General features: G+C 48.9%; 1 protein-coding gene across 2 annotated transcripts in view; it reads right to left on the reverse strand.

The window, feature by feature from the left end:
• SLC37A1 (solute carrier family 37 member 1) overlaps nucleotides 1-15,171 on the reverse strand; it is a 72,536-nt gene that overhangs the window by 44,323 nt on the left and 13,042 nt on the right. For both annotated transcript variants that reach the window (XM_040231907.1, XM_040231901.1), the window contains exons 3-5: nucleotides 11,944-12,025; nucleotides 3,600-3,732; nucleotides 2,405-2,483 (exon numbers count right to left, since the gene is read on the reverse strand). In XM_040231907.1, the coding sequence (XP_040087841.1) occupies nucleotides 2,405-2,483; nucleotides 3,600-3,732; nucleotides 11,944-12,025 (294 nt within the window). The remainder of the gene's footprint in view (nucleotides 1-2,404; nucleotides 2,484-3,599; nucleotides 3,733-11,943; nucleotides 12,026-15,171) is intronic.

Here is a 15,171-nt window from a genome sequence, read left to right on the forward strand (position 1 = left end):
TGCAATCATTCTAGGAGTTAGATAAATATGAAACATAATAAAGAATGACACCTACCTCCCCTGGGAACAAACTCCAAAATTTTGGTCTTTCATCTCAAGAACCAATACCCTAGAGAGCTTTTCCTTTCAAATTTAGCAAAAAAAAAAAATCTACCCAGTATCATGTAAGTGACCTTTTAAACATGAAAACAGAGGAAGTGATTTAAAATTATAAACAGCATTCAGGTCATTTTTCAAGCTGAGTAGAAACCTGATCACGTACAAACTCGAGAGCACCCTAGAGCTAAAGAAATTATCTACTTCATCTTGCTCACTTCAGAGAAGAGGAGCCATGTCCCTGGGGCAGGGTAGGGGGCGGGCTGGCTGAGGTGCCCAAGGTCACAGACCAACTGCAGGGTCAGATGGGCCTCCAGAGAGTTACTGCCATTGCTGGGCTTTCAAAAGTCCTCCAGCCTTGCTAGACAATACTGAGCCTCAATTTGGTCTCTGTTTAAAAGTATTTAAAGAAAAGACCTAACCGAAGGGGTAGCATTCCACATTCTATCAGGCTCCCACAGGCAATGAAAGCCACACCACCCCTGACTGAAGCTGCCAGCATCGAGCTGGGTCAGTGCAGGTGTCACCGTGTCTGATTTATCTATTAAACCAGCACCGTCCACATCACTAGGCTACGGGGTCACTGAAAGGCCGCACAAGGAAGCAGGCAAACCCTCGAGTCACGAGTCTCCTGTGAATTTCACGTTAGGTCATTACGAAATAAATAACAGTATTTCATAATAAAGTAATATTATTTCATAGTAGCCTTTGTTGGTGAAGTGTATGAAGAACCATCTTTGCCAATAAATAAGCAATGATAAAACCACTTTATTCAAACCAGGCTTCTAAGCCTCAGCACCCCTGGCACCTGGGGTGGGTAATTCTTTGTGGTGAGGGGCTGTCCTGGGTCCTGTCCCACACTTAGCGGCACCTGGGTCTCTGCCCACTCGATGCCAGCAGCGGCCCCCTTCTCCAGCTGAGAAAACCAGCAGTGGCTCCGGTTACTCCCAGCTGAGAACCACATATAAACACTGTTTCCCAGTAACAGAAAAACACACTCAACCTTTGGGTCTTTTTATATGATTGATTATTGGTGTCCAGGAAAACTGTAGTCTATGATCATAAACATTCGACCCCAGGGTAGGACATGGCAGGTTACAGTCGAGGCCCTCGGGAGCCTGAGGCTTACCCCGTCCTTCTCTGAGGCTGGGCTCGCATTCTGTCCTGCGTCTGCTATTATTTGAGCTGCGCTCAGACAAGCCCTGCTGCTCTACAGATGTGTAAGTTCAACACGGCGTTTCAGCAGAAACTGCCTGTCTGGGCACCAGCCACCCAGCCACCCACAGGGTCCTGAGCTGGGGGGTGGGGCCCAGGGCTGGATAATAACACAGTCCAGGTGGGTCTCAGCAAAGAAGGTAAACATTTATAGGGAAACCAGAGATCCTCAAAGCTCTAACATCTCTCTATCTGAACAAAAGTCTCTTTGGACTAAAGGCCTTGGTCCCTATAAGCCTTTTCTTTTTTTTGTTAAACCTGGTTAGACTGACACAATAGCCATTTTTACCTGGCCAATCACATGTCCTATACCTGCTAACATTTACCACCTTCTTAGGCCACTTCAGGACTGGATCAAGAACGGGGTAATGACGAGCATATATAACAGATGCTGGGAACACAGATGGGCCCTCTTCTGAGCATCCTACACATACTAACTTATTTAACTCTCATCACACAGAGTTGGACATGACTGAAGTGACTTAGCAGCAGCAGTAGCAGCACACCTCTGTGAGTTAAGAACTACTGGTTCCCCAGTTTTGTAAAGGGGAAACTGAGGCCCGAGGAGATGCAGTGACTTGTCCAAAGCCACCTGAGCGAGTAGTCAAAGCCAGGATCAAATTCCAGCAATGTGTCCCTGGAGTCCACACCCCCAACTGCCCAGCAGGATGGCCTCTGGCAGGCAGGGGAGGCGGTGGTCCAGCTGAGCTGGGCATCCAGTGGACACGCCAGGCACACCCCGTGTGAACTGCTCTGATGCCAGGCAGGTTAGCAAATAGACGACAGTCCCTGAAACCAGAGGAGAGGGTGCTCTGCTGGGCTTGCTGAGTGGGGAGCTGCTGGCACCCTGCTCCAGAGTGACCAGGTCCCTGCAGGGCTCACCGTGCATCTAACCCCGGGCCAGATAAGCCATCTGAGGACAGTCTGCCTGGTCAGCAGGACACCTGGGGCGTGCGCTGGCTCCCACCTCACCTCATCTCTGAGAAGAGACAAGAGGACCACTGCCTGTGGACCGGGCTGGATCTTCGGCGTGCCTGATCCTTGCTCTGCACCCAGCGGACCAGCTGGGTCTTGTGGTCCCAGTCAGACCTACCTCAGGTACATGCCGATGGCGTACGCGCACAGGAAGGAGTAGTCCAGGGCTCCGAGCAGCTGTTGATAGTTGTCCTGATCTACACGGGTCGAGAAGCAATGGGAGAGCCAGAGTGTTGCTTAGCCTTCACTAAATGTCAGCGTACGTCCAGGAGAGGAGCAGTGAAAGCCTGACTTCTGCTCACTAGGGCTGGGTGGTGTCCTCAGATGGTAACACAGAAAACGCAGCAATGGGAAATCAAGTTGCCACGTTGCAAATTATCACTACATAAATATCCTCCCATCAGGTCAAATCCCAATCGCTGGGGTGAGCCTGCAGTTTATTCATTCTGTTTCACGTTACCCTGGCTTTGCTTCAGCACCACCACCCCCCCACTCCTGCCCTGGCCAGCCCCCCAGCAAAGCTTTCTTGTTTCCACCCACAGCGTATGCCCTGTCAGTCCTGACTTCCAGCTTGGACAAGTGCAACCTGCAAATGACCTCCAGTAGGGCATGCATGCTAAGTTGCTTCAGTTGCGTCCGACTCTTGGCGACCCTATGGACCCTGTGGACTGCCAGGCTTCTCTGTCCATGGGATTCTCCAGGCAAGAAAGAATACTGGAGTGGGTAGCCAAGCCCTCCTCCAGGGGATCTTCCCAACCCAGGGATCTAATTCATATCTCATTATGTCTCCTGTTTTGCAGGAAGGTTCTTTACACTAGCGCCACCTGGGAAGCCCGACCTTCAGTAGATCTAATCACTAACCCAGTGTTCCCCAACCTTTTGGGTACCTGGGACTGGTTTCATGGAAGATAATTTTCCCACGGACCAGGATGGGGGAATGGTTTCAGGATGATTCAAGCGCATTACATTTATTGTGCTCTTTGTCTCTATTATTATTTTATCAGCTCCACCTCTGATCACCAGGCAGTAGATCCTGGAGGCTGGGAACCCCTGCACTAAGGGGCAACCCTGCACAGGGGCACTGGAGACACAGCAGCAGCTGAAGGCGGAAGGCTGGTTTGCTGGGAGGAGGGACCAGTTTGCACCTGGAGGCGTGGCTGCATCTATCCAAGGGCATCGTTACCACTGCTAAGATCATCTGGGCCAGGGGAGCCAGGCCAGCCAGCCAGCTCTGGGGTCTCCACCTGTGGAGGAAGCCTTTGGGGTGAGCACGGGGGCGGGGGTGGGGGCTGGGGAACAGACGGAGAACTCACCAAACGGGGCCCAGCCGCAGTCGGTCCCATTGTCTGGGAGCTGGTGAGCAGGGGCAGCTCTGGCTTTTTGGCTCTGGCTGCTGAATCCGACTTTCCCATCATTTGAAGCCGTGCAGTAGCTGTGCAATTCACCCTGGGACACCCGTGGGGTGGAGAGAAGCCAGAGAGAGAGAGAGAGAACTCAGCGGGGTTCAGGGTTGCAGCATGGGGCAGCCATCCTAGGGTGACTGCATTCTCGGGGGATAAGGCACCCCCGGGTCAGTGTCTCTGCAGGATCCACTGCATGTCTGCTGATGAGGACCTTTCCCGAGCTCCCCAGTGCCCAGCCCCTCCTGAGCAGAGACACAGCCAGCATAGCCCGTACGGCCACCCAGAGACCACTGCTCAGAGCAGCCGGGCCGCACCCAGCACCACGTGCCCAAAACAGATGCATGGATCCACCTTGCTGTATTTATATCATTGAAACAAGTTTCAGGTCCACACGAGGCTGAATCTCAAAATAAGCCTTACACAGGGGAGCACACATGGGAGGACTCTGCTTAGGAGCTCAGGAGGGAAAAGAATCCAGGTGACATTGAGAGGATTGTGGTGGGTAATGACGGGGGACAGGCACAGGGAGCCCTTGAAAGCTGGACAGGGGCCAGACCTCAAATATTTGCCAGGCCAGACCCTGAGGTCTGTGGACTTTACTTTGTGCAAATTGTATCTCAAAAACATGCCTAAAAACAGCTCAGGGTGCTCCTTAGGGAGGAACACGCACGTTTGAAAAGTGCCATATGGCAGCCCGGGCCATCGTGGTTTGGGGACCTGAAACAGGTAGGTGACTTGTTTCTTGAAACACAAGGAGTGGCAGACAGGACTCCATGCATCTGCCAGGCAGCCTGGGGGTCACACAGTGTCGCTCCCCAGACGGCCCCCACCTCCCACTTCTTTCCTGCTGTGGGCTTTCTGGGGTTTTCGCTACAAGTGGCTCAGATGAACCAATCAGTATGACTGAGGGTAGAAGGGAGGTGTCCTTAAGGCCAGGGAGGTGGCCCTCAGGGGGAACAGAGGCCTGAAGGGCCAGGCCTGGGCGGATGTCAGGAAGGGGGGCGCCGGCGGGGGCGTCTACCCCAGGGTCAAGACACACAGCAACAGGACCGCAGTGGACTGGACCCCAGTCTGCCAGGTGGGGGCAGCCAGGAGGCCTGTCCACCACCTGAGCTTTGTGGACACCCTGTCTCTTCAGAAGGGAATCACCAAAGAGGCTGATGTCCTTTAAGAGGCCGCCTGGTCAGGGCCATGGTTAGCCAGAGCGGATACCTCCTGATTTTACACGGATGCACGCCCCTGAGACCTCGCCTGGCACACAGGACACAGCGACTCTGGCCACACGGCTTTGTCGTCATCACTGGGCTCTCTTGCTATAATATAAACATGGCCGTAAAACTAGCCAAGGCTCTGCTTTTCCAAAGCCCCAAAGAGCTTCCCTTAGCTGAGCTCATCCTCCCGGTAGTGGGGTGGGCACCACCACCTCAGTGCCCTCAGGCCCCCCCCGGGCCACTTCAGGGACAGGGCCTGGGGAGCCTGAAGCCCTGCCCTTCTCCGTGAAGCTGGATTCCAGCACCTCCCCGGCCACCCGATGCAAGCTTCTCCTGTCTTTGCCCTCAGGAGCCGGGTGTGTTTGCCCACCTTTCCCTGATGCTTCTCTCGGAAGCCGTCAGGGCCAGGCTCAAGGTGCCACCGATGCTGTCTATTCACCTTTCACTGAAGGAGCCCCAGGCAGGATTCGAGGGTCCTGTAGGCTGTGTGCAAGGGAGGGACCTGTGAGCAAGGCTGATGTGGGGTTCCTAACACCTGCCTCTCATGGAAATCTGCAAAGAGGACCATTGTAGATGCAGCTCCCACGGCAGGTCCACACCCTCTTTCACCATCCACAGGGGATGGAAAGGATTAGAAAGCATCCATTTTTGTTTAATCAACAAGCAGGAGACGGTTCCTGTTTTGGTTTGGTGTTGCTGGTCAGGGGCACAGCCTCTGAGCCAGGATCTGGGTGCTGCTGTTCCGGCTTCCAGCCTCGGCCGAGTCACGGGAGCTAGGCTCCCACCGTCTGTTATGGAGCCAGCACAGTGCAGCCCACCCCAGCGCTGCTGTAAAGGTGAGCAGGTGGAGGAGTGTGTGCAGAGCTCCTCCTGAGGGGCTCGTCCTCAGAAGCACCCAGAAACTGGCTAAGCTGTGAGTTGGGGGTCCACCCACACTGAGGCACCCTGACGCCTCCAGCTGCCCCTCCTCTCATTCAGCCCCTTCTCCCCCGGCTTTTACATGATACAATCTCCACCCCACCCCAGCAAAAGCAACAAAAGATTGACGATTACTTGAGTATAATGAGTTCTGAGGATATTCCCGAAACTTGGTGTTTGCCGGAAGATAAGGATTAATAAAACTAACATTATCTTAGTTTGTAAAAACAAAACAAACTCACCAGGTGAACTAATTCTTATATCATAAAATTATTTGCTGGGGGTTGGGGGCTAGCCTTCTGTTTTCATAAAGGCAGTCTCCTTTGCAAATTTTTTACACAGGAAATTAATCAAAACACAACAGGCAGTTATTAAAAGTCGATCAATCAGAAGACAATGTGGCAGCTGAGAAATAAGAGTTGTGAGACGCCGGGGGGGAGGAGCAACATGGAACGTTCTTGGTACTTGGGGCTCATTACGGTTTAATAAATGTCCGTGTGATACATGATGGAACGGGAACAGCAAAATAAACCACAAAACAAAATGAACTGCCACAGTGATTGGCAGGTGGGGGGGGTGGGGAGCAAGAGAAGACAGGTTATCAACTTGATGGAAGGAGGCAGAGAACAGCCATGACGTCACGAAGCCCTGTGTGCGGGGGAGGGGCAGGGACAAGCGTGGCTGCACAGGTACTTGCCCATCAGCCACTTAGGCATAATTGTCTTTTATATAAATGTACATTGATGAAGACCCTATGTGCTAAACTCTGAACCTGAACAACTACACCCTGAAAACTCTATTTGCTCATTCATTCCAAAAACACGGGTTTGCTCTTGGGTTCTCTGGCCAAGGCCTCCTTGAAGCTGCTCATTCTAACGGAGGAGATAACCCAGGGGGAATCAGGAAGGGGTCCAGAAGATGCTGACAAGATGCTGACAGCTGACGATGGGGTGCGGGGGCAGGAATCACTCGGGGGACTCCGGCCTCATCAGGAGGATGGGGTCAGCTTCATTCCACCTCTGGGTCACACGTGGAGTTTAGTATGTGTGTGTACACAGATGCACGCATGTGCACATACAAGTGTGTACACCATCTATACCAAGTGCGTATGTTTAGAAAACTTTCTCGAGCTCGTTAGGTTGTGTGGGTCCATTTATTCTAACTAGTCCTTCACGTTCCTTTTATAAAGCTCTGGGTTAAGAGAACTCTTGGAAACAATATACAAAAGCAGTCCTAGAAGAGAAGTGAAAGTTCTGGTGCCCGCTCTGCTCTGAGTACTGGTGTCCCACCAAATTCATATGTTGAAACCTAACCCCCTGAGGTGATGGTGTTGGGAGGGGAGGCCTTAGGAGCTGATTAGGTCATGAGGATAGAGCCCTCATAAATGGGGTTATAGATAGTGAAGTCACTCAGTCATGTCCGACTCTTTGCGACCCCATGGACTGTAGCCTACCAGGCTCCTCTGTCCATGGGATTTTCCAGGCAATAGTACTGGAGTGGATTGCCGTTTCCTTCTCCAGGGGATCTTCCCAACCCAGCGATCAAACCCGGGTCTCCTGCATTGTAGACAGACGCTTTACCATCTGAGCCACCAGGGAAGTCCAAAAATGGGGTTAGTGCCCTTTTAAAGGGACCCCCGTGCTACTCTAGGATGGAAACATATACATTACCCTACGTAAAGCAGACAACCAGTGGGAATTTGCTGTATGACTCATGGAGCTCAAACCAGTGCTCTGTGACAACCTGGAGGGGTGGGATATCGGAGGTGGGAGGGAGGTTCAAGAGGGAGGGAACATGTGTCTGATTCATGTTGATACAGGCAGAAACCAACAAAATATTGTAAAGCAGTTATCTTTCAATTAAAAATAAATAAGATAAAAAAAAAAAGGACCCCAGAGAGCTCCTCAACCTTCTAGCATATGAAGATACAAGGTGGCTGTCTGCAGGCTGGAAGAAACCTATGATGCTGGCACCATGACTGGGGAAGTCCAGACTCCAGGACCACAAGCAAGAAATGTCTGCCCTTTACAGCCATCCAGTCTGTGGGGTTTTGTTACAGCGGCAAGAGTGGATGAGACAGTGCCCAGAGCAGGGGGAAGAGACAAGTGGGGCCTCACTTACAGCAGCCCCTGGTGGTGGTCAGCTGGTCTGCGTCACAGGTGCCACATGAAGACACACACCGCCATATGCAGACACACACCCACTCACACAGGCGCTCAGAAACACACAGGGAGGCCTCGGGGTCACTGTCTATTTTTTAATGGGATCATTCTACACGGACTTATGTACACTTTCACTCTTCTTACTCAAAAACACCTCTGAGGAATTTTTCTGCATCAACTGATTTTGCTCTAATTAATTTTTAAAGTAGTTGTTAATATCAGAATATGAATTTACTATAATTTATTCAAACTTTCACCTGCTGATTAAGTTCACATAATAGCCCGGGTTTTTCCTCTCCCCTTTGCCCCCCCCCCTTTTTTTTATTGCCAATAAGGCTGCAATAAAGATGCTTATGCCGATATTCCTAAGTGCTTTTATTTTTATGGACAAAGTTCCCAGAAGCAGGAACTGAAGGACAAGCATTTTTAATGTCAACAGGTGTTACCCAGACACTTTCCAAAAGGTTGCAAATCCTTTGCATACTGTCTTATATGCTTTGCCCATTGGTGGGTATAAAGTGACGCACTGTTACTTGAATTTGCACTTGTAAATATCAGCAAGCTTGCACACAGTTAGTACAGCTCTTGAAATTCAGATCCCTTGCCTGTGAACTGCTTCTTCAACCCCTCCGTCCATCGTTGCTTTGAGTTTCCCCACTTTACACCCCTAAAATGGATATGATCTTGTTCTTGGATTTGTACTTTTCATTTTTCACATTCAAACCTTTAATTCATCCATCTATTTTATATGACAGAGGTTCAACATTATGAAGCTTCCAGGTGAATCGCCCTTTCCCATCACCTCTGTCACCATTCCGCCTCATTTCTGCAGTATTTTCTCTAGTCTTCTACTGACCTCCTTGTTTACTTTCATGTAATACCATAATAATTGGATTAGAATGGCTTAAAAATGTTATCTTTTTCACACTTCGGTAATTAATTCTTGGACATTCTTTGCATACTGGAGTGGGCTGCTGTGCCTCCTCCAGGGGGTCCTCTCACCCCAGGGCTTGAACCTGAGTCTCCAGATAGCAAGTTTCCCTCCAAAGCCTAGGTGAGCACTTCCAGTCCCTCGGGCTTTGTTTTCTGTCGGCCTCTGGACTTCAGAGCTTTCTTCTCCTGGTCCTGTGTGTGCAGAGAGAGCTGAACATTCACACTCAGATCGGTCTCTGCCCCCCGGAGAACCTGGATCCCAGCAGCCTTCCGGAGAACCCCCTGCTTTCAGGCCTTTGTCCTGGCCCAACCCAGGGCAGGGGGTGGCTGGGAAGAGTCCCTCACCGAGTGTCCCTCCAGCCTCTAGGTAGGAGGCGGGGCTAGATCTAGAGCAGCTGAAAAGAGAACGAGGTTGTAACCCCACTTCTTCCCAGACCTGTTTTCATCTTTATCACGTATTTTTCCTTTTTGCTGTCTACTAAAATCAGAGAATATGACAGATATCAGCAGTAAGTCTAAACAGAGTAGCCTCCTGCTGACATGACATGTCAGATAGCTATAAATGACACGAAAGGATGTGAATCACTATATAATTCACCGCCCCTGGTGATCAATTCTAGGGAAGCAAATATGTTTTTACTTGTTCATACTGTGTTAATAAAAATGGGTGAGAGATAATTCAAACTGTCCCGTGGGTCAACAGGATCATTATTACTTCTAGGTTTATAAATAAGATGAGCTAAATCAGGCATGTGAAAGCCTTGTAAGGCATTACAAAGGAAGGTCTCACACGCAGTGGGACATGCCATCCATCTCAGAAGGCCAAGAAGCCCCTGGGTTCTGATTAGGCTAATCCACAATCAGGCACACTGAAGGTGCGGAGTCACACCACCTGTGTGTTGAGGAAAATCTGGGGGTGATGCTGCGAATGTACTCAGGTACTTAACCTGCCCTAGAGGCCCTGAAACCCTGAATGTTCATTGGAAGGACTGATGCTGAAAATGAAGCTCCAGTACTTTGGCCATCTGATGGGAAGAAGAGACTCATTGGAAAAGACCCTGATGCTGGGAAAGATTGAGAGCAGAAGGAGAAGGGGGCAACAGAGGATGAAATGGTTGGATGGCATCACCCACTCAATAGACATGAGTTTGAACAAGCTCTGGGAGATGGTGAAGGACAGGGAAGCCTGGCGTGCTGCAGACCATGGGGTTGCAAAAAGTCAGGCAAAACTGAGCAACTGGACAACAGAGACCCTGAGCCAGCAAGGTTAAGAGCAGGGACCCTTAAGTCAGCCAACACCCATGGAATTCACCTGGCGTGGCCCCAGTCTTCATGGAGGAATTAGGCTCCAGAGTCTCAATTTCCTCAAAGGGATGCATGCTCTCAGGACAACTGTGATGATGATATTAAACAAGGGACTCATGCACTTGGTCAGGCTTGGGGCTCAGCCAGTGGCCCTTACTGTGACTGATGAAAACTCAGCTAAGCTGCTCACAGGACAGCCTCATCATTAGCCCCAAGCCCCCATCAGGGAAGCCAGGAGAGTGGCCCTGGCTATGTGGGGATGCACGCGACCATCAGAAGGAGACCCTCTGGTGTCCAGCCCACCTGTGGGCTACCCCAGTCCCAACACAGGCCCTCCACTCGTCAGACTACTGCTCCACCTAGCGCGTCGGGCGCTGGCCCCAGGATCCACACCCAGCCTTTTAGGCTGGATCCTGAACCTCAGGAAAGCTCCAGCCCTCTCTAGCTCCTTCAGTTCCACAGCACTCACTAAGGCCCCTTCAACCGTCTCTCCCATTTTCATAACTTGCCTTTCTTGAGTCATATGTTTATTTCCCTAACCGGGAAGACAGGAAGGAGTTGTATCTAAGTTTCCAGGGGCGGTTGGTCCTTGGTACTAGTTTTAGAGATGCTGGTAGAGTGGATAAAAGCCCACCATCTCTCGCCCTGTCCCTTTCTCTCTTTTGAAAACCACATTTTAAAGTCTGCAAACATTTCCATAGTTATTAAAACTTGGCATATCAAAAAAAGGGAGACTATTAAAAGTGACTTGAAGGGCTGGGGAAATTCCTACTCACTAGAACTCAAGGAGGAACGCCAGAACCCTTGGGGTGAATGGACTATGTTTCACATCCAGTGGGAATTGCTAGAGAGCAGGGAGCACAGAACTGTCCAGAGAAGCACCAGCCTTGGCGCTGCCACTGGCCTGTAGCCCACGAGGGCAGCTGTCCAGCACTCGGGCCCCTGGGGGAGCAGAGGATGCAGGACCACAAAGGTCAGAGGAGTTACAGTCCTGGACCAGCGCCCCACCAGTGAGGAGAAAGCGGGGGATGGGGGGCGGGGGGATTGTGGGGCGGAGGGGGGCAGTCGAACTATAAATGAACTATCTTTGGCCCTGGATGAGTTCCTTGTCCTTCTATAATAGTCAAAAGTCACTCAAGCCTGCTGACAGTCTGCAGGCAAAATGATGTCATTCCGATGCCTGCTTTTCCGCTAAGTTATAACTGGCTATTATGTAGGAATGTCTACTTTAATCTCCTTTTCTTCAAGTTGAGTTAAATGCCTGCTTAATAACTCCTGCCCACCCATCATTCACACAGAAACCCAGTGTTCTAAGAATAATGAAGAAGCAGAACCACTGTCAGACTTAGAATGAAAACCTAATGACCGCAGAAGCAATTGGGGGAGCAATTTTAGGTCAGATATATTTGGAGAGAAAATTCAAATAAGACAGAATAGATATTTAACTAAGACCTAGAATTCTGGAATGGTCAACGAATATAACTGAAAATACACTACCCCTGAAATTATAAATCCTAAAACCATTTTAGAGATTTTAGATTCAGGAGAAAGAGAAACCAAAAAGCAGAGCAGCAAAACAGCTTACTTCTCAAACAATCCATTTTCTCCATTTATCTCACGAATCTCCCCCACACTCCCCTCCCCCACAAGTGGCTCTTAAAGTAAGTTGTTCCTTACAGAGATTACAGGCAGGAAATGAACCGAGTGCTTTGAATGGTTTCTTACCTTAACTATGCTGATAGGCTTTCGAGATAAGTGAAAACTTGCATACAGCAAAAATGTCAAAATAAAAATGAAGGCTCTGTACCTGAAACAGAAAACAGTGGCAGGGATGACATAAAATAATATAAGCTGCCACATGATACAGCAGTCCCCTCCTGGGCATATGCCAGGCAAAAACAGTTCACAAAGGCCCGTGCTCCCCTGTGCTCGCAGCAGCACCATTCACAATAACCAAGACGTGGAAACAACGTGCACATCCACCGACAGATGAATGGATAAAGAAGGTGCGGTGTGTGTGTACACACACACACACACACACACACACACACACACACACACACACAGTGGAATATTACTCAGCCATTAAAAGGAAGGAAACAATGCCATTTGCAGCAACACAGACGGACCCAGAGATTTCATACGAAGCAAAATAGGTCAGAAAGAGAAAGGCAAACACACATGACATCACTTATATGTGGAATCTGACACAAATGAGCTTATCTACAAAATGCAGGCAGCCTCACAGACACAGAGAACACAGCTGGGGTTGCCATGGCAGAAACCACAAGGGGGAGAGACAGAGTCGGGGCTTGGGACTGCCAGACACAGACCATCACACACAGAATGGATAAACAGCAACGTCCCACCATATGGCACAGGGAACTATACTTAATATCCCATGTAAACCACAATGGATAAGAATGTGAAAATGAACATAAATATGTATATCACTTTGCCGTACAGCAGACATTAAATGCAACACTGTAAATCAACTATACTTCAACAAAATAATAAAAGATGCATTAAGAATACATTGCAACTGTATTCTTAAATTTCCTTATGCTGTATGCTATTTATTCAGTCCTATATCAAAGATGAATCCTATATATCATATCACTACAATAGAATATTTAAAACATGTACCACTTTTACTTTGTAAATTGAAATTAAACATTCATGGGAAAAACTAATCAAAGAGGAATCTAGGACCCAGATGTCCATATGTGTTTAAAAAGTAGACCAAAAAAAAAAAAAAAAAGATTATTTAGTTTGTAACAAAATTAACTGCAAGTGACTTACAAGCCTGCTATCCTGGGCATTTAAGATCATATTTATTTTTTTTACTTTTTAGCTTCTCTGCAACTTTTTAGAAGGACACAAGAAATAAAGAAATATAAATATTTCATTGACCTCAGTGAGAACAACTCAGTGATGCCAACAAGCTATGAATAAGGTCAATGACATAAAAACTATTGGCTGAAAGCCCTGGTTTACGAGAAAAGCAGTTTGAGAGGAAGAGCTGAGCTGTATGGAGCGACAAACAAGATGCTCTAGCAAGAAGATGAAAGTTTATTCTAGTCTGAACATTTGAACCATGCTATAGAAAAACAACCCTTCAGGGAAGAAAACAGGTCAGGAGGAAAAAGTCTTTGGCAAGAGATGACAAGGGGCTCCAGCCAGGAAGGCAGGCCCTCTGCATCTTGAGGCCCAGCCCCCAACCCTGAAGAATCCATCCTGTTCTGTTCTGGAAATGCCAATGACCTTCAAACTGAGTGCAGGCTTCACTTGGTCATTAACCAAGGTGAAGGCAGAGGCCACAGAACCCAGAGGGGCCCCCTCTCTCTTTCTCTGCAGGGGAGCCACAACCCCAGGAGGGCAGCTCATTCTAAGGCCCTCAATATGGAAGGACCCTTGGGAGATATGGGTGGCAGAGGAAGAGATGGTTGGATAGCATCATCGACTCAATGGACATGAATCTGAGTAAACTCTGGGAGACTGTCCATGGGGTCTCCAAGAGTCAGACATGACTTAGCTACGGAACAACAACTTCTTCCTATCTCTACCCACATTTCTAGTGTTGTGATTTAGTTCTCAAGGCCAGCTTCCTATACTAACATAAAGACTCCTAGGGGTATCTGCCTCTCTGGCCACCAGAAAAGTAAGTAAGTGAAGTCACTCAGTCATGTCTGAGACTTCACGACTCCATGGACTGTAGCCTGCCAGGCTCCTCTGTCCATGGGATTCTCCAGGCAAGAATACTGGGGTGGGTTGCCATGCCCTTCTCCAGGGGATTTTCCTGACCCAGGGATCAAACCTGGGTCTCCTGCTTTGCAGGCAGACACTTTACCATCTGAACCACCAGGGAAGCCCTGACTCCAGAAAAGGTAGGAGTTGAATATTTCCAGATTAAAAAAAAAAAGTCATATTTCAGATGAGGGAAAAAAGACTTGGTAGTACAACAGGACTCAAAACTTCAACCTCTGGAACACCTGTGCTCAGTGGGTACGTACCACACCGACTTGCCAGCTTTTCAATAAACACTTATAAAATGAATGCCCCCAGGCTCTATTCTTCAACAACGAAATGCTTGCTGATGAGTTTCCTAGGATTCTTTGCTCTTCAAGTCCCTGTCAATAAGCAGACAGGAAAAATGTGCAACTATAACAGAATGACTGTGTCACCTACCTCAAAGAACACAGACTGCAAGTTCGGTGGATTTGTGACCAAAGTCCAGCCTTTGTCCTTGTGTTTCTGAAAGTTGTCATCCTGGTAGGGAGTGGTGGGGCTCTCACTTCTTTGCTGGTAACTCTCCATGATCCCACTTACTGCTCCTCTGTGCTAACTTAGGAAGGTTCTGGACCACTGGAACTTTCAACACTTGACTCTCCAACTCACAGCTAGATCCATTGGGCACTCAGATGACCACTTGCTAGGGCTGGTATAGGCTGGGGGCAACCCCGGTCAGCCCCCACCTGAACACAGAGTTCCCTCTTCTCACCTCCACAAGGAGTAAGAAAACGTTCTCAGACTGAGTCACCTCCAGCCCCTCCCGAACCAGTCTGAGAGAAAGATCTGGAGCCCTCAGGGATGCTATGTACCACCAGCTTATAGGTGTGCTACCCACCAGGAGAATCTCATAATCACCTAGCCCAGAAGGATGTGGAGAGAGCGGCTCTACTTAAATGGGCCTTGGGCTCATGTTCGCTACTTTCTACGCAGAACTTTCCACTTATAAACATTCTAGTTTTATTAAGAATGTTTAAAATATAAATATTAATATTAAAATGTATTTAATATATCTGTTAAATAGAATAAATAAACCCAGAAATAGAGAGTTTGTCTTGTGTCCAGGTCTGAAGAGCCCTGGGGCTGTAATACACCTGCATTCATATCTAGGCTGTCTCAGCTGTACAGGCTATTGAAAACTAGCCAGTCATCCCAGGCCCCTGC

This window comes from Oryx dammah, unplaced genomic scaffold (assembly GCF_014754425.2).
Source record: "Oryx dammah isolate SB20612 unplaced genomic scaffold, SCBI_Odam_1.1 HiC_scaffold_2, whole genome shotgun sequence".
NCBI lineage: Eukaryota > Metazoa > Chordata > Mammalia > Artiodactyla > Bovidae > Oryx > Oryx dammah.